The sequence below is a fragment of the Macrosteles quadrilineatus genome, unplaced genomic scaffold (genome assembly GCF_028750875.1).
Source record: "Macrosteles quadrilineatus isolate MER2022 unplaced genomic scaffold, UCM_ALF_1.0 Scaffold_3__2_contigs__length_128488019, whole genome shotgun sequence".
NCBI classification, from domain to species: Eukaryota; Metazoa; Arthropoda; class Insecta; order Hemiptera; family Cicadellidae; genus Macrosteles; species Macrosteles quadrilineatus.
In genome coordinates this window covers 64,842,920-64,868,382 of record NW_026542596.1, presented here as the reverse complement: position 1 = coordinate 64,868,382, position 25,463 = coordinate 64,842,920, and the positions used below count along the sequence as shown (strand labels likewise).

General features: G+C 36.1%; 1 protein-coding gene across 2 annotated transcripts; it reads right to left on the bottom strand.

The window, feature by feature from the left end:
- Positions 1-305: 305 nt before the first annotated feature.
- Positions 306-25,463, bottom strand: LOC128989640 (arginyl-tRNA--protein transferase 1-like). Of its 2 annotated transcripts, none has more exons than XM_054411593.1 (10): positions 25,262-25,463; positions 16,490-16,616; positions 15,883-16,025; positions 15,001-15,120; positions 6,486-6,671; positions 5,758-5,951; positions 4,935-5,096; positions 2,466-2,647; positions 1,201-1,398; positions 306-538 (listed from the first exon to the last, which is right to left on the bottom strand). In XM_054411593.1, the coding sequence occupies exons 1-10, from the start codon at positions 25,356-25,358 to the stop codon at positions 337-339; spliced, it is 1,611 nt and encodes a 536-aa protein (XP_054267568.1). In that variant the 5' UTR covers positions 25,359-25,463; the 3' UTR covers positions 306-336. The 2 variants fall into 2 exon arrangements, with proteins under 2 accessions (XP_054267568.1, XP_054267569.1); XM_054411594.1 differs by lacking the exon at positions 4,935-5,096 and adding an exon at positions 3,826-3,981.

Genomic DNA, 25,463 nt, shown 5'->3' with positions numbered 1-25,463 from the left:
AGATGGAGGAGGAAGATTAGAAGACAGAGAGGAATAGTCAAATAAAGATCAGACCTAGAAATGTAAAAAATATATGCATGAAGATAATTTTTTCTGGTTTGACTCAATTAACATTTTACACTGACTTCTTTATTTGATTCCTAATTAACCTACAGTATGAATACATCACAAGTAACAATTATCACAAAGCAGTAACGTCTCAAAAACTCAACAAGTCTAAGAACAAAATAAAAAAAATCAAAAGTATATTTTAATAAATTAATAGAAACGACACAACTTTTTTCGAAAACTTGACAATATGGAAGTGATTTTTGTAAGTACGCCAGAAGCAAGCTTTCATGTGATGAGGAGCAGCATTTTGCGGGAGAGTTTGTTGCCCACCAAGCTAGCGTATTGTTCCACTTCCTCCTTCTGTGTGTTGGAAGGACTGAGAGAGATGTACTGATGGTAGGTCATGGCTCTGTGGTGATACAAAACTGTCACCAGGTTAATGTCCACCACTTGGTCAGTGTCTTTGGCATTAGGGTCCTCATTGAACCTGGACAACAACAGGTTTATCTCCAATAGGCAATATTCTTTATTTACGTTAATGGAGAATAGTAGAGATCTTGTCAATCAGGATGGCATGTAGGATTCGGGAAAGGTAACAATACTGAGTCAAACTACAAGACGCTGGCAGTACTAAATTAAAGGGTAATTTATTGTGGAGATGACTGAACCTAAGCGTGGTGGTGGAAAGAGTGCTTGTGCGCATGCAGAACATGAGATCATTGTTGAGACAATTTTCTTCACAACCAAACTGGCTAAAAATTGCGTAGAGTGGAAATTACTATTCCACGTAAGCTTTCATATTCATTTGTAAATTTATATTGTGCTGGCAACACTGCTTCACCAGTGAAGGACTTCCCGAATTTAGTGACTCACAATTTTTTTAAAGGGGACAGTGACTTCGAAGAATTAAATTTTTCTATAGTGTTACTTTTGCAAAGTGGGATGCCTACAATTTGTAAGGTAAGCCTGCTTATCCTGCTTATGCTGTGTCTTTATTTCAAATAAGTAAATGTATCTATACAGTAGAACCTCACTAATCCGACCTCGGCTAGTCCAACTCCTCGCTTACATTACCATCGACTTCAACAATTGCGGCAAAATCCTGATATATCGTATAGCAATGGGGAACACCAAGGGTATGTTGTGTACCTGGAGTATTTGCTCTTCTCCAGCAGAGGGATGCAGTACTCTATCGGGTGCCAGGTGTAGACTTCAGGACACAGTAGCAGTGAGGGGTAGTATGCCCCCTTGTACCTCATCTTGGGACAGGAGTGGATGTAGAACCCCATGTAGTAGTACCTCAGACTGGGGGCGGAGTGGTGGAGGGACCGACAGAACGCTATCTCTCTGACAACAAAATATAAAAAAATATTACACTTTAGCATGTTGGATATGCCTCCGGACCTTATGTGTAAAAAAAAAACTTCTTTCGCAAGCCAACTGTACTTCTTCCAACTAGGGAAGTATAGCTTGGTGGAAAGAGGCATACGGTAAGTGATATAGAATGCTATACTGATGGTTCTAAGGTCAGATAAGGGGGACTGGTGCCGGTTTGCTTGGGAAGTATTAGCCTTCCAATGAGATTGCACCTGACAGTTTTTCAAGCGGAGGTCACTGCTATTTTGGTTTGTGCTAGTGAAAATCTTAGCAAAGATATAAAAGCTTTCAACTCATACAAAATTTATTCAAAGCTCGGGTGGGACTGTCTTGCCTCTGTGTCTGAAGGGTAGGAGGAATGATTCTACGCTTAGCTGGGGCCTGGACACTCAGGCATTGAAGGCAACAAAGCCGCAGACAGACTGGCAAATGTTGCGTTAGTGGCAAATATGATTGGGGCCCCTGAAACGTGCAAGAAACATTGGGTTGAAACGCCTCCTAAGAGTTAGCAAGCTCACTCCACATACGCCTTCTAAACGGGTTGCTTCAGACTTTTTGAGACTGGATATGTAAAGAATTAAACTAACAGTAGAACTGATTACCAGACATGGGCGGTTTAGGAAACATTTACAACTGTTGGGCTTGTATGATGGCAAACCAGTCTGTAGGAATTGCGATAGGTTAAAGGAACTAGCCGAACACCTGCTCTTTATTGTGAACAGTTCTCTGAGGCTAGAAGGACAACTATAAGAGGTGGTTAAGGTAGTACCTTCCAGTGGAGGAACTGATGGAATACAACAATTCATCAGATGCCTGAATCTGTAGGGTCTATCAATAAAACAACTTCCTGGGGTGCGCAATAATTCGACTATCTTAAAACAAATCAAGAGATTTTTCAAAACACTATAATATCTTAAAGAGTTAACATTTAAGAGTAAAAATCTAATAATATGTTTAGTAAATAAAATGTTTCTTTCATTCTTTTGTTAGAAATATTTTTTCTAATCGAGCCAAATAATTAAAGTTTCAACATTTACCTAAGAGACCCGTAAGTGCCGAGTACAAGGAAATGGAACTCCGGGTCGTAGAAGAAGTAGACCGAGGACACACACGAAGGTAAGATATCCAACACTCCGACAGCTATGAGTCTACCATCCAGCCAGTACTGCTGGTGGAACGATCCATAGCCTTGCGGAGGACCATCTCTCGGCATCCACGGCTGCCATCACACAACAAAAAAGTAATCAACTGGCCAAATTAGTTATTTATATGCTGAAATATAAACATACAGTATTGAGCCATCATCATTTAAATGCTGCAAAAAAATCACAAAGCTGAAACAGATCATGAGTGCGAGTATTTGTGTATGTATGTAAATGAAGACATAAGTTAAGGCCCGGTTCACACGAGCGACAAATCTAGCTAACTAGGAAGTCACTAGGTTGTGACTAGAATTGTAGCAGCCCGGCGACATATCAGTTCACACAAGCAAAAATTCTAGCGACTAGATCGAAGGCGTGACGTAACAGAGAAGGATGAGCATTTAGAACCAATGTTTATTTTTACATTGATGATTTAGGCAGTTGTTGATGTTTTTCTGTAACTAAATTGACATTAGAATAATGAAAATCAGGTAATAAACAATCAATTAAATTAAACTAAGGTAAAAGTTTAGCACCAAAAAAACCTTATTGTTTTTTTAAGAGGTTATAGGGCTATTTCAAATTGTTTTTAGAAACCTCTCAGTTGCTTAATAACAGTGTTGTGTTTTGTTTTTTGACATAGGCTACCATAAAGAGCAAATTTAATCGTTCTGGGAAGGTTTTTTGGAAGCAATCACGCATACAAAATAAACAACACGGGTAACGGACTAATGAGGTTAGGGGATTGAGAGAGACAAAGTAAAATTGGAATGCTTCGAACGTAAACTAATCAGCTGTTTAGATTACATGCAAAATGAAAACATAACCTCTCTTAGAAGCTATGAGTAGTGATTGTTAGTAATTAAAAAAGTGCCATAGTTAAAGTAGTTTAACTCTCGTAAATAGTCTTAACGACACTCGAAGAAGTTCTTAGGGCACTCGCCAAGGCTCGTATCTTAAATTTTTTTACACCTTTGTCGTTAACACTATCTTTACGCGATCGTAGTGTAAACTACTTTAACAGTGTATTTCATAAGACTCTGGTTTAAAAACTTAATAAATCATTATTTCATTGCTGAACTTAAGAAGAATACTTAAGGAAATATGTATTTTATAAAGTAGCCACACCATTTATACTTACAGTAAAGACATGAAAACAAAATGCCTACATACTTTATTCACACAATACACATTTATCACACAATTGTTAAAGCTAACAGTAAAAATTAGTATCAAGCCAGACAGACAAACATACCTTCAAAGGGGTCTGAACCAAAAAGTCTGTATACGTTGACATGTCACATTCGTTAGGTTTCTCGTTGTGAATTGCCATTTGATATTTGGAAAACAGAGCCCAACTAGTGTCAATTGAGTCATTCATTTCAGCCGAGTCACTTCTCACCAGTATTATCTAACAACATAAACGTATCATTCAATTTGAAACTTTATTTTATTGAAGCTCTACTGGGGAGTGAGCTGGTCTAGTGGGGTTTCCGTCCCTGAGGTCCCGGGTTCGTACCCTGCCAATCACCAAAGGGTTTAGCTATAAGATCATGTTGCCACCCTCTAGGCCTAGCCTCAAGTAATGTGTAACATGTATCGTGAAGGTTAAGTAAAAATAGATGTTTACAGTTATAACAGATTTTAACTCAATTAAAAAAAACTAATACTCCACAGGGCGACAAAACCTCAAATTTAAAAAAAAATAGGAATGGAAGGGATTGAGATTTTAGTTCAGGACAGGGCGGGACGGGATTTTTATTTCCAATTTTCGGGACAGGACGGGACGGGATTTCTTTCCTGTGCATAAGAAGGGTTGTTTTGAAAGTTTTGAGTATTGCAGTTAACAAAAAAGACAAATAATATCAATTTTTACCATTAAGTGGCACTGAATTATAAAAACCAACAAATTGGAAACAATTTACAGGTATAGAAACTTGTGACTCATGGTCACTGCGCGATCGTTGAAATAACTCGCGGTCACGGCGCGATTGTCGAATTGACTCGCGGTCACGGCGTGATCGTCAGTACGACTTGGGGTCACGGTGTCATTGTCGGTATGACTTGCAGTCACAAGATTTTTTACAAACATTTCATCAATTTCACACAGCATTTTTTATTAGGGGTAGTTTTCAAAGAATCTTCAACACAAAACAGTTTTCAAACAATCTTCCAATGACTGTGTTTAAGATTTAAATATACAGCTTAAAATGTGATCAGTTTTTAATTTTTGGGATGGTCGGATAAAGTGGTGTGAAGTTTGTAAATGCATAGCAGAATTTTCATATAAGGTAATGTTAGCAGAAGTCTTTAATGAAAGTTGTTTGTCTGTCTGGCCCAGCTGATCACTCTATCTATTCCTACCTTCAGAGGTGAATTTACAAGAAACCTGGTAAACTGTTTCTCGTTAACTTTCTCAATGGGATCATTGTGAATAGTCATTTGGTAACGTTGGTAGACTTCAAAAGCAGCTTTGAAAGTTGCGGTGAACTCATGACTGGCCGGGTACGACCTCACTAGCCTTATCTACAAAAGTCATCAAACTAACTGAAAAATGTTTAAGGACTTGGAAAGGAAGAAGTTATTTGGAAAGTTGCCATCAAATGGATAAACTTGTTAAATATAAGGTACGGTACATAAAGATAGAACATTTCAGTAGATTGTGGTAGCAATATTGATCAAATACAGACTGGTAGCCATGTTTTTTATTGATCAACAAAAGGTCAATAACAGGTTTCAAGTTTGATTATAAGAAAAGATTTTAAAACAATATAATGTTTGAAACGACATTATTAGTTATCATAATTTGAATATTTACCCCTGGTTTAAGGTCAATTAATTGATCATAGTAACAAAGTTATCATCTCGTTAATTCAGCCTAAATTGTTCATAAATCAAACTGTTTTAGTGCTAACACCCAACTGAAAATAACTTGAGTGATTGACACTTGGTTACGAGTACCTATTCTATTTGTAAAATCTGTCCAATAACCAAAGTACTGAATCCTCAAAATGTTTAACCTATAAACTTGCATAATGCACATTCACAACCATCGGAACAAAAAGTTTAAGTTTATAGTATTTTTTTTATAAAATTGTTGAACAATAAAGTAATTATAATGACTGGAGTTAATATTAACTGTCATCAAGACTCCATTCACAGTTAATTAGACTTATTTTATACTCACTTCTAACCTGTGGGCAGGATTTTCTGGTAGAGGTTCATTTAAGAAATCTTCTAATGACTTGACAGTTGGCGCTGGTTTATTCTTTTCCTTTTCTGGGGGCAAAGTTCCCATCTGGGCTAGTTTTTTCTCTTTTCTCTCTTGTCGTAACAGTTTAGCTTTTTTGCATTTTGGTCGGTTTGGGTCCATACCATCACCTAAGAAAATTTTAAATTTTACACAAAATTATTTCATAAAACAAGAATTTTTAGTTGCAATTTTTCTATTAAAACTGGGGGTTACTATTTTTTGGGGATTTTAACTGTTCAAAGAAAGCTGTATTAACACTTCAATATGTTGTAGGCTATTAATTGAGTGTGATATTTATTTAAGAAGTAGCTTTTATTGTTTCATAAAAAAATTTTCACTATTGATGGATCTATTATACAACCAGTGCCGGTTAAAAGTCCCCCCCCCCCCCCCCATTATATCCTGGTAAAACCTATTTGGACAGATATTTTGTCCTAAAAACGTAAATGGCACCTTCTTTTCTTGGGGGGTACAGGCCACACCCGGTAGTTCCACCTTGACAAGTTCCTAGAACCACCACTGTGGACAACACCAATACTGTTTGACTTAAGTAGGTTACTTAAGTCAAAAAATTTAAGCCCACACGACTAAAAAACAAAGAGGGGGGTCTCATGTATATTAAACTCCTAAACGATAAATTTATACAAGCACAAAACTAATACCTGGTCTAGTTCCTTTTCTAGCCTGTGGTTTTACCGATGCATCCGTTTTCCCTTCATTCATTTCATTAGAAGTAGAGTAGGTAATAGAAACTTGGGAAGTGCTAGTGTTGGTCTCAACTGTTTTAATATCCAAATGACTACTTTGTGATTCTCCAATAGATATTTTCTTGCTACCATCTTCATTCACTAAAACATTACATCATTGGTAAAACAATTAGGCCTAAATAAGTGATGTTACCTACAGAGGTCGAGTTTTGATATAGGTCTAGTAACAAGACTAATAAGGTAAGAGCACGGTTACTAAGGTTAAGACTTCGGTCCCTGAGGTCCTCGGTTAAATCCCACAAAATTACCAATGGATTTCATCTCTAAGTGATAATGCCGCAGCTACTAGGTCCAGCCTGAAGTAATGTGAAAAATAATTCCGGGCTCTTATCTAGGGTTCTAGGAAAAAAAACAATAACAAGACCAGAATTTGGTCCTTCCTACACAAACTTTAAAATTCTAATAGCGTTAAAACACACAAAGTAAAAAATTACAATAACAATAAATAAATAATGTAAACATTGTGAAAAATACTTTATTATTAGAGATATTTTTATAAGCCATTTAAGAAAAAGCTTAAGGTACTTGAACCCGTTACAGTCTAATCATTGAATTAGGATGGATTATGTAAATTGAATTTACTATCTTTAACATTTTGCCAATTCATTGAAGTAGCTTCATTCAATGCTTGAATAAACGCATAGCAAATTTTCAACATTTAGATTAGCACGTTAGCTGCCAAGCCCATTTTCGGGGGGGATTGTTGCATTGCCAACTATATGCTCACGTAATATTTTAGTTATATGATGTTATTTATACTTATCTAGGTTAGTTATAATGTTATCTGTCCAAATACATAAAAGAAAATGGCGGAAAAAGTGTCACCCCGATCGGGGTGACAGTGATTATTTTCAGTCAAACTTTGCTGAAAAAAATCGCTGTCACCCCGATCGGGGTGGCACTGAAATTCGACCATTTGGGATGTATTTCATTTTGTTCGGTTGGCAGTAGCGGCATTTTGGCGTGTGAAGACAACAACACCTGCTTATTACTCGACTGTGTTATGTTTACTTCTTCTTGTGTTGTACTTTTTAGCTATTTATAGCCTAGTTTTCGTGTTGGTTTTCATAGTGTGTTGTGGCTTTTGTCCAATATGAGTGACAATCTTGGTGATGAAGATATCGAACGTTTTTTGGGTTTACCAATGTCAAGTGAACTAGATTTTGGAGATCTGAGTCATGATTTTTTGGGAGGTAGTGCTAAAGACAGTGATGAGTCAGACGGGGAGGACGAAATGGACATCGACCCAGACTTTCAACCCACCCTCCTGTCAATGTCAGAGAGCGAGCACAGCAACAATGGTCGTGTTTTTATTCATTATTATACATATATTTAGTTTTTTTTTTAGCAATGTAATATTGTTTACAGTTTGACATAAAAGATTAAAAAAAATATGTTTGTTTTCTTTCTCATCTGTTTTTCATCAGTATAACCCAAATACTTACTTTTATGTTTTGGTTAAGAAAATAATTTCAGTCATAAGATACAAAAACCCGTATAAAATATAAACACCAACTGAATTAGATAAACGTTACGTTATTTTATGGTACATATTTCAATAAAGAGTAGATAAAATTGTTGAAAAAAATAGCGTCACCCTGATCGGGGTGACAAAATTTCAGTACTTTGTGACGTAAGTTTGGACATGTTATAAACATCAGAATGCAATATAACATTGATATCTAGTTGGCTTGGAGTATGTATTTATAAGCCACAATGTTTGACTGCCGTTGAACATCAAAGACTGTCAAATAGCGGCAAAGAAAAAAACCCTTACAAATTACAACCGTCGCCCCGATCGGGGTGACGTTGCTCACGTACGAGCCAACTGGTGGCACCCCGATCGGGGTGACGTGGCAGCTAACGTGTTAGGCCCTACTTTCAATTTCAACATAAATCCCTAATAACCATTTGAAGTATGTTTTAATTACTCTAATGAAGGCTTTAGTAAGTTTAAACAAATTTAACAAAATTCCATGTAAGTGATTAAAGGTGACAATGTTTGTGTGTTTACCCAATAATGTGGTTTATAAATTGATCCCTGGATTACTGAGATTCTCTGGGAGATTATGTTATTCAATTCACAGAGGATACACGTCCGGTAACCGGACGTGGATTAGGCGTCCGGCAGTTACGTCACCAGGTTGTTGGGGCCCGGATTGCCATTACGACAACGATACGATGTACAGTCCTTGTTGTTCGTGGTGTAGTAAATAGAGTGCTCGGCTGATGTGCAATAGGTCCCTAGTTCGAATCCCATCGATAACTTAAACTTTTTGTCGAAAACATTTAGCTTTGAATGCCATTTCTTCTTAACTGTACGATACATCTTTTGTTAGAATTCTTGGCATTTATAATTTTATTTTATGAAGAAAATTTAACCTTCATTCAATTTTTTCATTATCAGCAAGTTTGGTTGGTTAGGTTAGGTTATGACAGTAGGGGTAACTGCCGGACGCCTAATCCACGTCCGGTTACCGGATGCGTATCCTCTGCGTATTTAATTACCAAAATATGTTTCAGTAAATATCCAATACATTTAAAATCTAGATTATAGTTTCCACGTTCCTTGTAATTTTGTGGTGATAAAAATGTTCACATGCAAATTTTGACCAACATCCCTGTTATATATTCCAAGAATCTATCTTTTACTTTAATATTTATCATATGACTGGAATAATTTCATATTGTAAATAATTCAATGTTTACCTTTAATTATTAATTAAGAAATAAACATGTATCAAGAGTTGTGTTTATATAAATTTGTATTAATTTCTATTTAATAATTTGGCGACGAGGAAGAAAATGACTGAAATACAAGACCTTATATCTACTTTGAACAATTTTATGACATTAATGACACAACATTCAATTCAACAGACAGAACAGCCTAGATCAAAACATAGTACCAAGGAACTACTACAGAGCAATGCCTTGATGTTTGATGCTTATGATGAAAGTAAGGAAACGTTTGAAAGCTACACTCAGCGTTTAGAAATATTTTTTTTTAATAAAAGGATTGACAGACAATGATTTAGAGACAATTGAAAGGTTTATTTTAAATCAATTGCTTAGGGGCTAAGCACTACAATCTGATCTGTAGTCTAACATCTCCAGACAAACCAGACTCAAAAACATATCAAGAGTTACTGATATTACTAAATGAGCACCTAAGCCCAAAGAACAAGCCAGTTGTTTGAGGTCTGTAACATAATTTGTGATTGATTCATTTCCATCTTGTAAACGTGATAAGAATTTGTGCTGTTCTGTAAGTATGTTTACAGAACAGCACAAATTCTTATCACGTTTACAAGATGGAAATGAATCAATCACAAATTATGTTACAGACCTCAAACAACTGGCTTGTTCAGCAGATTTCAAATCTGGGTGTAATGAAGGAAAATCTACAAAATCAGTTATAAATCTTATGCTCAGGTCTCAATTTTTTCAGAGGTTTATATGACTCAGACATAAGAGAAAAACTCTTACAACTGGGTGAAATATCATTTGAAAAAGCCTTAGAAATCGCCTTGGCTATAGAGGCATCAAAACTTGACAACCAGATTTTATATAGTAATAATCAAAATGACATTCACAAAATCAGTAAAACAACAAAGAACAAAATTGGACCTAAAAACAAAAATTTATCAACCATAAACTATTTCAATACAATAATGACTCAAGCAAAAAGAAAGACAACCAAAACAAAAGGCTGCAAGGACTGGGATTTTCAGATGTCTGTTTGCACTGTGGAAGGAATAACCATGAAACACAAAATTGCCGATTGATAGATGAGCTAAATTGCAGGTATTGTCATAAAGATGGACACAAAGAAAAGGTTTGTATCGCGAAACGAATACAGGAATTACAGTATTCAAAGAAAAATGTAAAAAGAATTGATGAAATTGATTCTGAATATGAATACGACGTTCAACGGATCATAAATGTATTGAAGAATGACGAAGGAGATGACAGAATGATGATAAACGTATCTCTAAACGGTAAACAGCAACGTTTTGAGTGTGATTCTGGAAGCCGCGTTAGCATAATAAATAATGATGACTTCAAGAAACTAGACTTACATTTTCCAGTTTGCAAAACAAGTTCTCTTTTTCGATCTTATACTGGACAAATATTCAAACCAATCGGGGTCTGTACCCTAAGCATATCTTACGAAGGGAGATCTTGCAGAGAAGACCTATACATTGTAAATCTACCTAAAAACGCTATTCTTGGAAGGGATTGGATTCGAAAATTGAAAATTAACTTACACAATATTAATCTTGTTAGTATGAAGAAACCAGAGGTTGATACCAACACTGTTGTCAAATCCATCAAGCAAAGATTCTCAAGCGTTTTTGAACAATGTATTGGTAAAACACCCAACTTTACATGCTCTTTAAAACTAAAGGATAATTCAAGACCTGTGTACTTAAAACCCAGACCAGTACCTCATGCTCTTCGAGAAGCTGTAGAGAATGAACTAGAAAAACTCGAAAAGGAAGACATAATAGAGAAAGTGGACCAATCTGAGTGGGGAACACCAATTGTTGTGATTCCAAAAGCAAATGGATCGGTCCGTATTTGCGTGGATTACAAGTACAAGGTAGCCTAACTGTGAACCAACAACTACATGACAGTCGTTATCCAATACCAAGAATAGAGGACATCCTTAACAAAATGAGGAATGGAAACTATTTTTGCACGTTAGACATTTACAAGGCATATTTACATCTTTCAGTGGACTCTGAAAGTTCTAAAATCAAGACAATTACCACACATGAGGGTACATATATAGCCAAAAGACTGTTTTTCGGAATTAAGACAGATCCAAATGAATTTCATAAATTTATTGACCAAGTTGTACAAAATCTTGAAGGGACAGTGGCTTATTTTGATGATATTGTTGTACAAAGCTGCACTTTTGAAGATTGCAAATCCAGGCTCATAAAGGTCTTAGAAAAATTGGAAGAACACAATCTACATGTGAATGTTGAAAAATGCAAGTTTTTTGAGAGAAAGGTGCAGTATCTGGGTCATATCATCAGCAAAGATGGTATCCAGAAATCACCAGAAAAGGTGAGGGCAATCCAGGATGCTCCCCGCCCATCAAATATCACAGGAGTGCGTCAATTCCTTGGACTAGTACAGTACTGTTCATTCAAAGTTCATCAAAGATGCATCTACAGTGCTAAATCCCTTACAACAGCTTCTAAGGAAAGACAAACGTTTTCATTGGTCACAGGAATGTGAAAAAGCTTTTACTCGTGTTAAAGAAGAGATAGCAAGTGACACAGTTCTTACTCCATACAACCCAGACTTACCCGTGATACTTGCCACAGGTGCTAGCCCTGTTGGCTTATCAGCTGTGCTCTCTCATAAAATGCCAAATAATGAAGAGAGGCCTATTGTGTTTGCCAGCAGATCTCTCACTGCTGCAGAGCGCAACTATAGCCAATTGGACAGAGAATCAACTGCTGTATATTGGGGGTGTAAAAAAATGTTTGATTATATATACGGAAGGAAGTTTACTCTTGCCATTGACAACAAACCACCAATGACCATATTTCAACCAGACAAGAAACTACCACTGTTGACTTCATCCAGGATGCTTAGATACGCTCATTTTCTTTCAGGATTTGAGATTGTACACGAAAAGTCAAGCGACCAACTGTAATGCAAATTACCTCTCAAGACATCCTTTGCCAATAAAAGAAGAGAATATCAATGTGGTTGACGAAGATTACACTGTTCGAAGAGAGACAAAACACTGCATAACAACCGATACTATCATGGCTAAAGACATAGAAAAAGAAACATTACTTGATGAAGAACTCTCTTGTTTAAAGGAAAAGCTCCTAAACGGAGAAGTCGCTGACCCAGAAATATACCTTCAAGACGGAATTATTTTTAGAGGAAATCATGTTGTCATTCCGAAAAAGCTACAACCTAAAATCCTCAAAGAATTACACTCAACACACGTAGGAATAGTGCGGATGAAGAGTCTGGCAAGAAACTACTATTACTGTAAAAACATTGATACAGATATTGAGAGTATGGTAGCAAGTTGTAAGGCATGTTGTGAGAATAAGAAAACCCCAGAGAAGGCCCCTACCCATGTTTGGGAAATACCAAAACGCAATTGGCAGCGAGTCCACATGGATTATGCAGGACCTTTTCTAAATCACAACTTCTTGATTGTTGTAGATGCCAGATCATTTGGCCAGAAATATATCCAATAAAAATTGCGCCAACAACTGCCAGTACTATTCATCATCTGAGAGAAATATTCAGTCACCATGGCTTACCAGAAATATTGGTCAGTGACAATGCTACAATTTTCAAATCAGCAGAGTTTCAAGCATTCTGCTGCAAACGCCAAGGAATAAGACAACGATTCATTGCACTAGGAAACCCCTCTACTAATGGTCAGGCGGAAAGATTTTGCAAAACGCTCAAGACAAAACTGAGGTGCATGCAGTTTGAACAGGGCACTTTACATGAAAAACTATGTGCACTATTATTTCGGTACCGAGCTACACCACTGAGTACTGGTGCATCCCCAGCACAATTAATGTTTGGCAGGAACTTGAGAACCAAGCAAGATCTCTTAAGGCCTGGTGAAGATGACAAAAATGAGGCCCAACAACCAATATTTAACAAACATTTCAATATTGGGGAGAGAGTACAATCAAGAAATTACGTAGGATTGTGTGATATGTGATAAAATGTCGCTTCAATCAGCTTCGAGCTTGTGAAGTGCCAAAAGATCCTATTCATTACAAAAGCCCTCTACCTAGCTCATTGAAGCAAACAAGGCAAGAAAGTTCAAACAACCGATGCGACCCAATAGCCAAAGAACCACCTACGCAAACTCATTGAACTTTAATATTCCAAAATACCAATCAAAATTGTTCAAAACAACCTTCATTCATTGGACATACAAGGTACGGCATGTTAAGAAAATCAAAAGGCAATTCAGAAAGGTCACAAGAAACAGAAAATGTCTCAAGTAGCACCCCGAGCTGGGAAGGAACTACGGACACTGAAACATCGAGTCCTACAGCAAACTCAATGCCTGATAGTGAGACAAAAAGCCCTATAACTAACAATGAAGCGTCAAGTACAAGTACAAGCAGCCAACAAGATGCCAAAGAGCTGAGTACAATCATACAACAAGACGCTGAAGGGTCAAATGCAAACTCACAACCAGATGTCCCTAACATTCGCCGTTCAATGAGAATCAGAAAACCGATTAAAAGGATGAACTTATAAATGAACGATCTTCTTAAATAAGTAGGGAGGAATTGTTATATATTCCAAGAATCTATCTTTTACTTTAATATTAATCATATGACTGGAATAATTTCATATTGTAAATAATTCAATGTTTACCTTTTATTATTAAGAAATAAACATGTATCAAGAGTTGTGTTCATATAAATTTGTATTAATTTGTATTTAATAATCCCTCACATTTTTTACAGTAAAGTCTCATGGAAAACAGATTCAATTTAAACCACAAAACGCGATCATTTTATCAGCGTTTACTGATAAAGTGCAAAAAATGATGAACAACTACCAGACTGGAAGTAACCATCATTCCCTTGCATGAGTATTTTGCGTATCCTGATGTATAGAATTTTATTTTGGGAGAACCCGTTTTGTTATGAACCTTTATTTAAATGGGGAAAAATATCTTTGCAGTGTAATCTACTATCAAAGTAGGAATGACAAAAAGCTTTGCTCATTTCTGATTTTTTTTTTATCACAAAACATAATATCAGCAAAATTAACATTTAAATTAGAGCAGTTTAATGTTAAACACAGATAACAGACGCATAACAGATAAATTAAATCTAGTTTATGAATCATCAACATAGGCCATCCTATGATTATCTTTCTAACTAGTGGCATTACAAGTGATTGAAAATTAAAAGAAAAGTTTTAATATTGGTTTATCCAAAATTTTTATACAAACGATTTAATTATCACAAATATAGAACATAAACGTAGTTTCTATTTAAGCGATGACATCTCCAGAGCACAACGTACATTTCTTTACCAATTATTTAATTTAGCTATTTAACTATTTCATTATTTTTAGTTAGATATTTGTAAGTTTTAAAATGGAACACAAACATTTTTTTTTATACAGGAAGACCAATCATTATTTACCGTCCAAATCCCCACCACATACTTAGAAAGTGGTGGGGCAGAGCCTTAATATTGAAACGGTAATAGGCCAATGGTTATCATAGAAGAAGTAAATATCTTGTGATTTTAAATTTGAATCATCCAGATTTTCCATTTTTTTGAATGATAGAAAAGCTGAACGACGGACAGACTTTGTATTATTTATGCAGTAGGCCTGGTTATTGTTGTAATATAAGTTGTACGTGACACATACTTGACAGACTATCTTGCAGAGAAGACTCCACAGAGGTCAATACTGCATTGCTGGCGTTGGAATGTGCTTTCTCTTTCAAGTCAGGAAAATCACTTATGCCAAAACCTGGGTCTCCTTCATCTACAAAACAAGAGACTCAATCATAAACTAGAGTACAACATGTAGTCCTTGTTGACATGGAGTCGATATTTTTATAGCCTAAATCAATTATCTATCAGTTATAAAACATCTAATGAGCATCTTATATTTAATGTTTAAGTACCTAACTATAATAGAATCTTTAGTTAGTTAAAATTTAGGCTAAAGTATTTCTTCTACTTCACACTGTTCAAGACGTCGCTAGGCAAGTAGTGGGAAACAGGCATGCACAGATGGCAACAAACCAACCCTCCCACAATATTCACTAGCCTACTGCTGCCGACACCAAGCCGGTTATACTACAGCCGCAAAAGAAAGCATTGCCGCCATTATTGACTCTCCTGCCAAGAGTTAAATTGCAGCATTATTTATTTCTAGCCAAACGGTAATAAAACTGCATAAAATCATTGTACAATTTACCGCACATTATGAAAAAACTTCTTGAGAGGTTGTGTTGTGCTTTGTGCATGAATGGTGCCAGAAGTTTAATGAAGGCCAATATGAAGTTCATAATGAAGAGGTTGACAATGACAACGTGTGTAGGTAGGGAGTTAAGCCGTACATGCCTGATTTCGGCCACTCGCCTAGCACAAACAATGAAGGGTCACAAGTTAAAAAAAACACTCTCGTAGTATTTACTCAGTCTCATAATATAAACGTAAAAATTAAGGCGGCTTAGTAATTATTCAAGGGATTGTCATAGAATAATTGTACCATATTTGGACATAACAAATTACAACTTACCAGTTGATTCCATATCAGATGTTGATTCTATTGCATCATCGTTTCGAGATGAGCTCTTATGTCTCCCATAAGCCAAAAAGTTTTGAAATCTCTTCAACTTCCTTTTTTGAGATTTTGAAAGTTTGAAATCCAGAGCAGAACATCTAGCAAGATTCAGAAGACAATATCAATGCCAATAATTAATTATAGTGTGCAATTAATAACTAAGGCAATAAAAACTGTTCAACCTACCATCCAACAAAACCAATAGTCTTGTCTACCAAACAATTATTTTTAAAAGCTATTTAACTTAGAAGCAGTAGATCATTTTTTTAATATGGTTCAAACACTGGTTGGAGCGACACTGATTGATGGTAATTATTAATTGTTGGTGCTTAAATTTAAATATCAGGTATGTCAACCGATGTATGAAATAGTAAAATATATCTAGGTCCAACTTAGATTTTTTAAATAAGTTTGGTAGCTCTTGAAAAATAACATACTATAAATAATACGATAACATAATACTTCGATCCATAAAGACTAGGCCAATATATGGGCTGAAAACGAATACCAAATAACATAAACACAACATTCACTGATAGGCCTAATGTTTAATTCTACTTACTTAATTGTATACATTGGACAGCAAGTCAGATGCATTGTAGGTTTGTAACAGTAACTTCCACTCCTTCTCCAGCCTCGATCTATTAAGTCTTGATAATCTTGTACTGTCAGACTGTGAGCCCACATGCCTGAAAGAAAATCAAAAATACTAACTTATTCGGTTGGTTCAACTGGATGAAACTTATCTTACTGGATGAGGAGTTAAGAGTTTTAAAAATTATTAAAAGCGTCTTAACACAGTCTATTACCGCCTAAACAGTTTAGCAAACTTGAATGAGTTTAGTTAGTTGTCAAGCAAAAAATCGTCAATGGGTAGACTGGACTATGGAGTCTTGAGTGTCATCAAGCCTTGGTCTGATTTAATAGCTTTGCTGTACGAAAACCATTATATCCACACTTAACTTGTATGCCTTGTTTTGAAGGGAATTTAATAGAGTTTTATTGAGCGGAGCGAGCGAAGCTCTTATACGTCGACTCTTATGCATTTCGTAATAATCAAACTCCTCCTAGACGGCTGATTCAATCGTTTTCAAATTTTGCATGGTGATAAAGACCATATCGGTGAGTGCCAACATCTATATGGCGTTAAAAAAGTCTCTCAGGAATCCGCCCCACTGGGTCTCAAAGTTTCAATGTAATCCTTATGGAAGCAGTATTTGACACATAAACAAATACAAACAACAACAACAACAAAACAACAAATACAAAGACATATGATCAGCTGTTGAATTTTGAATGCAGCAAATAAAGAAATAGCTGATATAGTGGGGAGGCAAATTTAGTAAAATATGTAAAATAACAAAGTTGGCTCACCCCGAAAGGTAACCGGTGAACACTATGCTAGATGATATTGTATAGTAGTAGAGATGATATTTTGACCGGTGTTCACTCTGTATGAGTGGGACTCTCTTTTCTGGACGCCATTTTCCAAAATGGCGGATGTCACTGTTTGATCTTTGTATAACTCGAGCAAAAATGAACCGATTTTGATGAAATTTGGTATAAACGTTTAAACTTACATTCATTCAAACGGGTTCACGAACCAGCATGATCTGATCATGGGAACGGGGGTTTATGGGGGTTTTATGGGGTAAAAATGGGATTTTTTATATTTTTTGCCCCCAAAGCACAAAATTTTCCAATTTTTCTCTAAACCATTTTAAAGAACTTAAAAAAAAATAATTTAGTATATTAACGTATTTTTTTACCCTTATTGGTTACGGAGAAAATTCAAAAAAGTGTTATTTAAAAATTCCCATGTTATTCTTATGGAGGATATCGTCAACTCTTGTAGTTTGCTTGTTTATGGATATATTTTGATCATACTTGGTAAACTTTTTTATTTATACTAAGATATTAATATTCTACTAACATTCACGCTTTATTATCCTCCCTGTAATAGCAAACCTAGGTACTCGTTAAACCTAATGTTATTTAAATTGAATTAATTTAAAAACGAATCAGGCAATTGGAAATCCACTTAGTCTGCAGGTTCGCTGTGACGGGGGTATTTTATTGGTGACATTTCTTCCTATACCTAGTGGTTCAGGAGATATAAGCAGTTAAAGTTGGGGTTTCCTCCTTGTTAATTAGATTGATCCGTTTTAACTGTCAACCTAATCCTAATGTATTTCCTGTGCTATTTCGTTACACTTTTGACTTGACATATAATAACAAATCTAGATTATTAGGCACATCTTAGATTCGCCCGATGCGTTAAAATACTTGGTATGCGGCCTCTTGTCTGCCAATTGAGCGGAGTGAGCATTGATATAAACAAATAACCTTATTTACAAATACATTTTTTTACATGAGTAAATGTTATTGATCAATAAACCTCATGAATTTAACCCATCGTTATAAGCAATTGCCATATCTTTTTTCTTTACTTACCATTTGCTTCTCTTATTTATGCTTTTCACTCTCTCTATAGAAAATGGCTCAACATACAAGCCCTAAATTGTTCTTAATCTTGACAATTCTACTTAATAGCCTTGACAAGTCTACCTCAGCCTGATTTACAGTACATTCTTGACTGCAATGTACCGAAATCGATTGATAAGATTCATTGGATATTGCCTTTGAGAACGTTTTCACTTTTACACCATACTGGTGGATAGGCAACAAACAACCCGTTGTACAATGTTGGTCCAATTTATTAAAAATAAATAAATGTGTGGGTCAAATTGTACTATAATGCATATTTGGAAATCTTTTAGTTAATTTTCTGTTTCGGTAAATTTGTACATGAAGCTACCGTACCTATGCTAACACATTACATATGCCTGTAGCAGTCAAAGATTACTCTGAAGTATCACACGACAACCTTTTTAAATGAAGATGTGTTTGTTAAGGGCTGGGCATATAAATTACAGCATGAATAAATCATATACATTAATAATAAACTACAAGAAAATTATTAAAACCGATATAAAATTAGTTTCTGTATTAGGCTACACCATTTAATTTGAGTTGTAGAGACAGCACTGACATTAGTGTAAAACCTATAAAATTGGATTGTAGTAAATTAATCTGACATAAAAATGTCAACATGCGGTTCTGTTGGCTGTAACAATTCTTCTAATTTACGTGCAAGTTGAAGGAATATCATATCAGAGGGGTATAAGCTTAGTTATGACCATCGATGTATAAAACTATAACATTAGTTAGTTTTATATGCCGATGGTTATGACTGGACTTCAGTACGAATGCGATGCTACGACAGCCGCGGGTGGCTAGCACCCGCCGAACCCTTCAAACGAGGATTTGCCGCTCTGTTCAATCCGAAATTTTGACAAAACTAATAGAATAAAGTTAAATACAAACAGTAAAGAATTTATGTTTAAAGAAATATTATTGTAATAACTGATAATAATTAAATAATATATATAATGTAAGTTAATATAATGTCTCATTGTATTGAGGTCCATTATTTTAAAAATAGAAGATAAATTGTGTATATAGAAAAGTGCGAAGGCCCAACGGGATACATTAGGGTGACAGTTAAAACGGATCAATCTAATTAACATGGAGGAAACCCCAGCTTTAACTGCTTATATCTCCTGAACCACTAGGTTTAGGAAGAAATGTCACCAATAAAATACCCTCGTCACAGCGAACCTGCAGACTAAGTGGATTTCCAATAGCCTGATTCGTTTTTAAATTAATTCAATCTAAATAACATTAGGTTTAACGAGTACCTAGGTTTGCTGTTACAGGGAGAATAATAAAGCGTGAATGTTAGTAGAATATTAATATCCTAGTAGAAATAAATAAGTTTACCAAGTATGATCTAAATATATCCATAAACAAGCAAACTACAAGAGTTGACGATATCCTCCATAAGAATAACATGGGAATTTTAAATTAACACTTTTTTGAATTTTCTCCGTAACCAATAAGGGTAAAAAAATACGTTAATATACTAAATTATTTTTTTTTTAAGTTCTTTAAAATTGTTTAGAGAAAAATTAGAAAATTTTGTGCTTTGGGGGCAAAAAATATAAAAATCCCATTTTTACCCCATAAAACCCCCATAAACCCCCGTTCCCATGATCAGATCATGCTGGTTCGTGAACCCGTTTGAATAAATGTAAGTTTAAACGTTTATACCAAATTTCATCAAAATCGGTTCATTTTTGCTCGAGTTATACAAAGATCAAACAGTGACATCCGCCATTTTGGAAAATGGCGTCCAGAAAAGAGAGTCCCACTCATACAGAGTGAACACCGGTCAAAATATCATCTCTACTACTATACAATATCATCTAGCATAGTGTTCACCGGTTACCTTTCGGGGTGAGCCAACTTTGGAATTTTGGCCATTCGCCTCCCCACTAATAGCAGTATTTCACAGATATTAGAACAGAAACGGTATGGATCACAGTACGGTATGGAATACAGTATAATCAAATGACGACACTAGCTTGAGGTCCGTGACGAATCAAGTGGTGAAGGAAGTAGTGTAGGAAGTAGTAAAGGTGAGCAGTCTGGAGTGTGGAAACTGATTATGTTAGTTTAAGGTACTGTATCTGCATTCCTAAATTTCTATGGGAAGGGAGGAAAACAGGTCCGCGACGTAGGAAGTGGTGAAGGAATTAGTCAAGGCAAACTGTCCGGAGTGTAGGAACTGTATATGACGATTAGATTAAGGTATCTGCAATCATATTATGCTATTGGAAGAGAAGAAAACAGGTCCGCGACGTAGGAAGTGGTGAAGGAAGTAGTAAAGGTGAGCTGTTCGGGGTGTGGGATCTGTTTGTGACCATTAGATTAATGTATTTGCAAACCTATGATGCTATGGAAAGGGAGGGAAACAGGTCCGTGGCGTAGGAAGTAGTGAAGGAAGTAGTAAAGGCAAGCAGTCCAGACTGTGGGAACTGTTTGTGACGATTAGATTAAGGTATCTGCAATCCTAAAATGCAATGGGAAGGGAGGGAAACAGGTCCACGATGTAGGAAGTGGTAAAGGAAGTAGTAAAGACGAGTTTTTCGGAGTGTGGGATCTGTTTGTGACTATTAGATTAAGGTATCTGCAATCTTAAAATGAAATGGGAAGGGAGGGAAACAGGTCCGCGACGTAGGAAGTGGTGAAGGAAGTAGTCAAGGCGAGCTGTCCGGAGTGTGGAAACTGTTTATGACGATTAGATTAAGGTATCTACAATCCTAAAATGCTATGGGAAGGGAGGAAAACAGGTCCGCAATGTAGGAAGTGGTGGAGGAAGTAGTCAAGCCGAGCTGTCCAGAGTGTGGAAACTGTTTATGACGATTAGATTAAGGTATCTGCAATCTTAAAATGCAATGGGAAGGGAGGGAATCAGGTCCGCGACGTAGGAAGTGGTAACTGAAGTAGTAAAGGCAAGTAGTCCGGAGTGTGGGAACTGTTTATGACGATTAGATTAAGGTATATATAGTCTTAAAATGCTATGGGAAGAGAGGGAAACAGGTCCGCGACTATGGAAGAGGTGAAAGAAGTAGTAAGGTGAGCAGTGTGGAGTTTTGGAACTGGAAACCGTTTGTAGCAGTTTTAATGCTGAAATGCTATGAGAAGGGATGGAAGCATTCCCACTACACAGGAAATGGCGAAAGAAGTAGTAAAAGCTAGCCGTACGGAGTGTGGGAATGTTTGTGGCAATTAGATTAAGGTATCAAAAATACTAATATGCTATGGAAGGTGATGAATACAGGTCCACGACGTAGGAAGTGGCTTAGGAAGTTTTTAAGTATGAGCATAGTGTGAGATTCGTCTTCGGCAGTTAGATTAATGTATCTTCAATCCTAAAATGTTTTGAGAAGGGAAGGAAACAGATCCCACGACGGGGAAGTGGTGAAGGAAGTAAGGCTGGCGGTGCAGAGTGGGGGAACCATTTGCGCAGTTAGATAAATGTATCTGTAATACTTAAATGCTATGAGAAAGGAAGGAAACGGGTCTATGACGTAGGAAATGGTGAAGGAAGTAGTAAGGCTAGCAGTGCAGAGTGTGGGAACTGTCTTTGGCAATTACATTAAAGTATCTGCAATCCTAAAATGCTATGGGAAGAGAGGGAAATAGGTCCACGACGTAAGGGATGGTGAAGGAAGTACTAAAGGTGAGCAGTGTTGAGTGTGGGAATGGATTAATGTATCTGCAATGTTAAAATGCTACGGGAAGAGACTGTAGACTGTATGTTAAAATGATTACGAAGCACGATTCGATACATATTTTCGATACATGCAATCGTTTACAATCGAAATTTACAACTTAGTTTACAACAGCTGATTTTTATTCCATAGAGGCTAAAAACGATTTTTACTCCCTTATTATTAAAAATGCTATTTAGATACCCGCAACGCATGCATTAAAAACTACTGTTTTTCCTGCAGTATGACAAAAACAATATAAAATGAACCCTTGATGACTCCGCTCAACTTTGTGGATGCCTCTGCGAACGCCACCTAGTTTATTTTATTCATTTTAACACCTAAAAACAGCTGTTTGACAAAAATACAGATATGACCCAATACAATAACAAATCAGAAATGGTGAGTTTACAAGAAAAATCACTATGTGTGTTTTATTGTTTCACGAAACCCAATCCCCTATAGCAGTTCGACGACCTTCCATTTTAAGTGGGAAGGTTTACAGACACAATTGTAGAGTTTGGAGGAGTGAAAATCCCAGGATTGTGATTGAAAATGAAACGGACAGTCCAAAACTAAATGTTTGGTGCGGTGTAATGCATGTTGGAATCAACAGACCATTTTTCTTTGGGGAAGAAAATGTGAATAGGTTTGTTTACTTGGATGTTGGGGTTGTATGTAGTCCCTCAATTAGAAGAACTGCAACCTATGTTAATTTTTACTGCAAGTCAGCGCTCCGCCTCATTGGGCTAAATGTGTGAGAAATGTTTAAATCTCCACTTCCCCGGACGCTGGATTGGGTGTGATGGCCCGACGAAATGGCCACCTCATTCCCCCAATGTAACCTTCATGGATTTCGTTTTGTGGGTATTTGTCAAGGACAAACTGTATTCTCCCCCGGTTCCCAATTTACAAACACTGAGGGAGAGAATCAGAAATGCTGTGGCGAATGTAACCCAGGAAATGCTGACTAAAACTGGGATAAACTGAAAAGTGGAATAAAAGATCTGCAGACCACTGGAGGCGCTCACATAGAGTTGTGTTACGTTTGTACATAATTATAAAATCTTAAGAAGTTTCCTTTTATCTGTAAATAAATTGTTATCCTACTATCACTCGTTTTCAAACTATGCGGTTTTCTTATCAGGCCAAGACTTTGTGGACACCCTGTATTTTGGAATACTATTCAGCGGCTGTTTTAAACTAACATTGCTTTCAAGGCGGCAAATCCAAAATAGTTATTAGTTAGTTAAAAACATTAAAAATTTGTTAGGCCTAGTTAGAAAACATTTACTACAAAAAGAAAATTTTTTCCCTCATAGGACCCTAGATATTTAAATTTAAATTAATTTAATTTTTTTTATTTAAATTAAAGACATTTAAATTTCAATCACTTTGGTATTTGAACAAATATTTGGGAATGTAAGATAAATAACTCTTCAGCAGCTGCTTGAAATTGACCCAAGATGGCCGCTAGCCTCCAAGAATGAGAATGAGAATGAGAGAATGAATGAGAATGATTTAATAGGACGTTGATCGATATGTATAGAGTCTCAATTATCCAATTTTCAGTCTGACCTTCCAGTTATTCAACAGCTTGTAGGACTAACTTAAGCCTAACTTATTCTTAAGTCTTAAGTGCCAATGTATTTCTGTGCTGGGAGAGTGGATGAATAACTTTCCCTCAAAAGCATAACATTTTAAAGTTAAAGCATTGATGTTTATAATAATTCCGTTCTTTTATATTAGGTATTTGGTTAAGATAACTTTAAAGCAGAAAAAATAAGTTAGTGGTGTTAAAAGAAAACATAGCCTAAACTTAAAGCTTAGAATAGGTTCAACAACAATGGAACTATATTAGTTTTTAAACTTATTGATTTTGAACAGCTTTATTGCCTAGCTTAGCCTACTCGATGGTTTTCCCCATTTTGGGCTCATCTAACATTTTTAGTCTAGATTCTACTCTAGGGGACATAATTATCTTGTCTCTACTATAAAATTTACTTAGAGAACTTTTATTTTAGGCTAATAGCAATAAGAAAACTTCACGATACCGGAGTTTACAACAAGTGTTTAAAGCATAACAAGGCATTTGCTACTTAAAAATTCCGCTCATTTAGGGTTGCACATTTAGGTACAGTTTTGAAGTTATGATAAGTAGGATTAATCTCAAACGGCCAATTAACTCCCCAGATTTTTTACTTAGAAGACTCAGTCCCTAACTTAACATGTTTCCCACTAAGTCATTTTCTTAAAATGGAAAATTGGCTAGTGAGAGACAAGCTACTAGCTTAGGCTAAATAGGTATACTTATAAGGTATCCAGCCGACCTGGAGACTGTGAATAAGTTAGTAGGTACCAACAAGAATTTTGATGAAAGAGACAAAAACAGTGGATTGTAACTTACTTGAATTAGGTATTATAGGCTGAGAGTTCCATCAATAACCAATTGCCGAGCCTTTCATTCATTACTGGTACTCATTGAGTTAACGGCGTTCCATTGGGTTTCTTCAAAATAAGGAAATCACAATCACCGATGACAAGGTGTTGCCGACATTGCGGGATGCGATCACGGTATCGCTGAGATTGCAAGATATGGTCACGAGTGGTTACCACAATCACGGTGAAACTACACGGTCTCACCAAGACCAACAGAACTTAAAATAAGGCAATCCCACGAGAAGATTAACTTAATGTTTGTTGTCAAAAAGATTTGTTTTCATTACAGTAGCCTATGCTGGCTTTCTGCGGGCTAGAAAAAATCTGCTAGCGGGCCATAACTTATAAGTTAGGTTGGAGACCCCTGTTCTAACTTAGGCCTACTGTTGGTTACTGCCTAAGTTAACATAAGTTACTGCTTACCGATGTTATAAGGCTGGCCAATATGGGATAGGCCTATAATCCTACAGAAATATGATACAAAATCATCAAAAAGCTATGAAAAATTCGACAATGCAATGTGCAGACAAAAGCTAAGTTAGGCTAGCCTACTTCAAATTAATTCAACTTGGATTCAAAGATAATTGACTTCAGCAAAAAGTTGTGCAACATAGGCCTAACAAACAAAGTGCGTCACAAAGTGCATTGTTGCTACGTCGGCCTCAAAGTGTATATCTATTAAAAATTTGAATAGTCCTAGGCCTAGCTTAACTTACCATGGCTGTAGTTTGTGTTGGGAGATTTACAGTATCCACATCTATAACCATTATTTTCTGCATAATAATCAACAATGCTTATATCGTGAGAAGTCATCTTTGTTAATGCCAAATCGGTAAATATTCCAATCGGAATATACGTATCGAACTAACTAAATATTGATGACTGGTGAGGTTGACAACTTAAAAATCAATCAACTAA

Coding starts and splice junctions, on each gene's coding strand:
- LOC128989640 (XM_054411593.1), bottom strand. CDS start 25,358: ATGACTTCTCACGATATAAGCATTGTTGATTATTATGCAGAAAATAAT. Junction 2,648..4,934: donor TTGTAAATTCACCTCTGAAG/GTAGGAATAGAT, acceptor GTGTGATGGCAG/CCGTGGATGCCGAGAGATGG. Junction 1,399..2,465: donor GGCACTTACGGGTCTCTTAG/GTAAATGTTGAA, acceptor TTTTGTTGTCAG/AGAGATAGCGTTCTGTCGGT.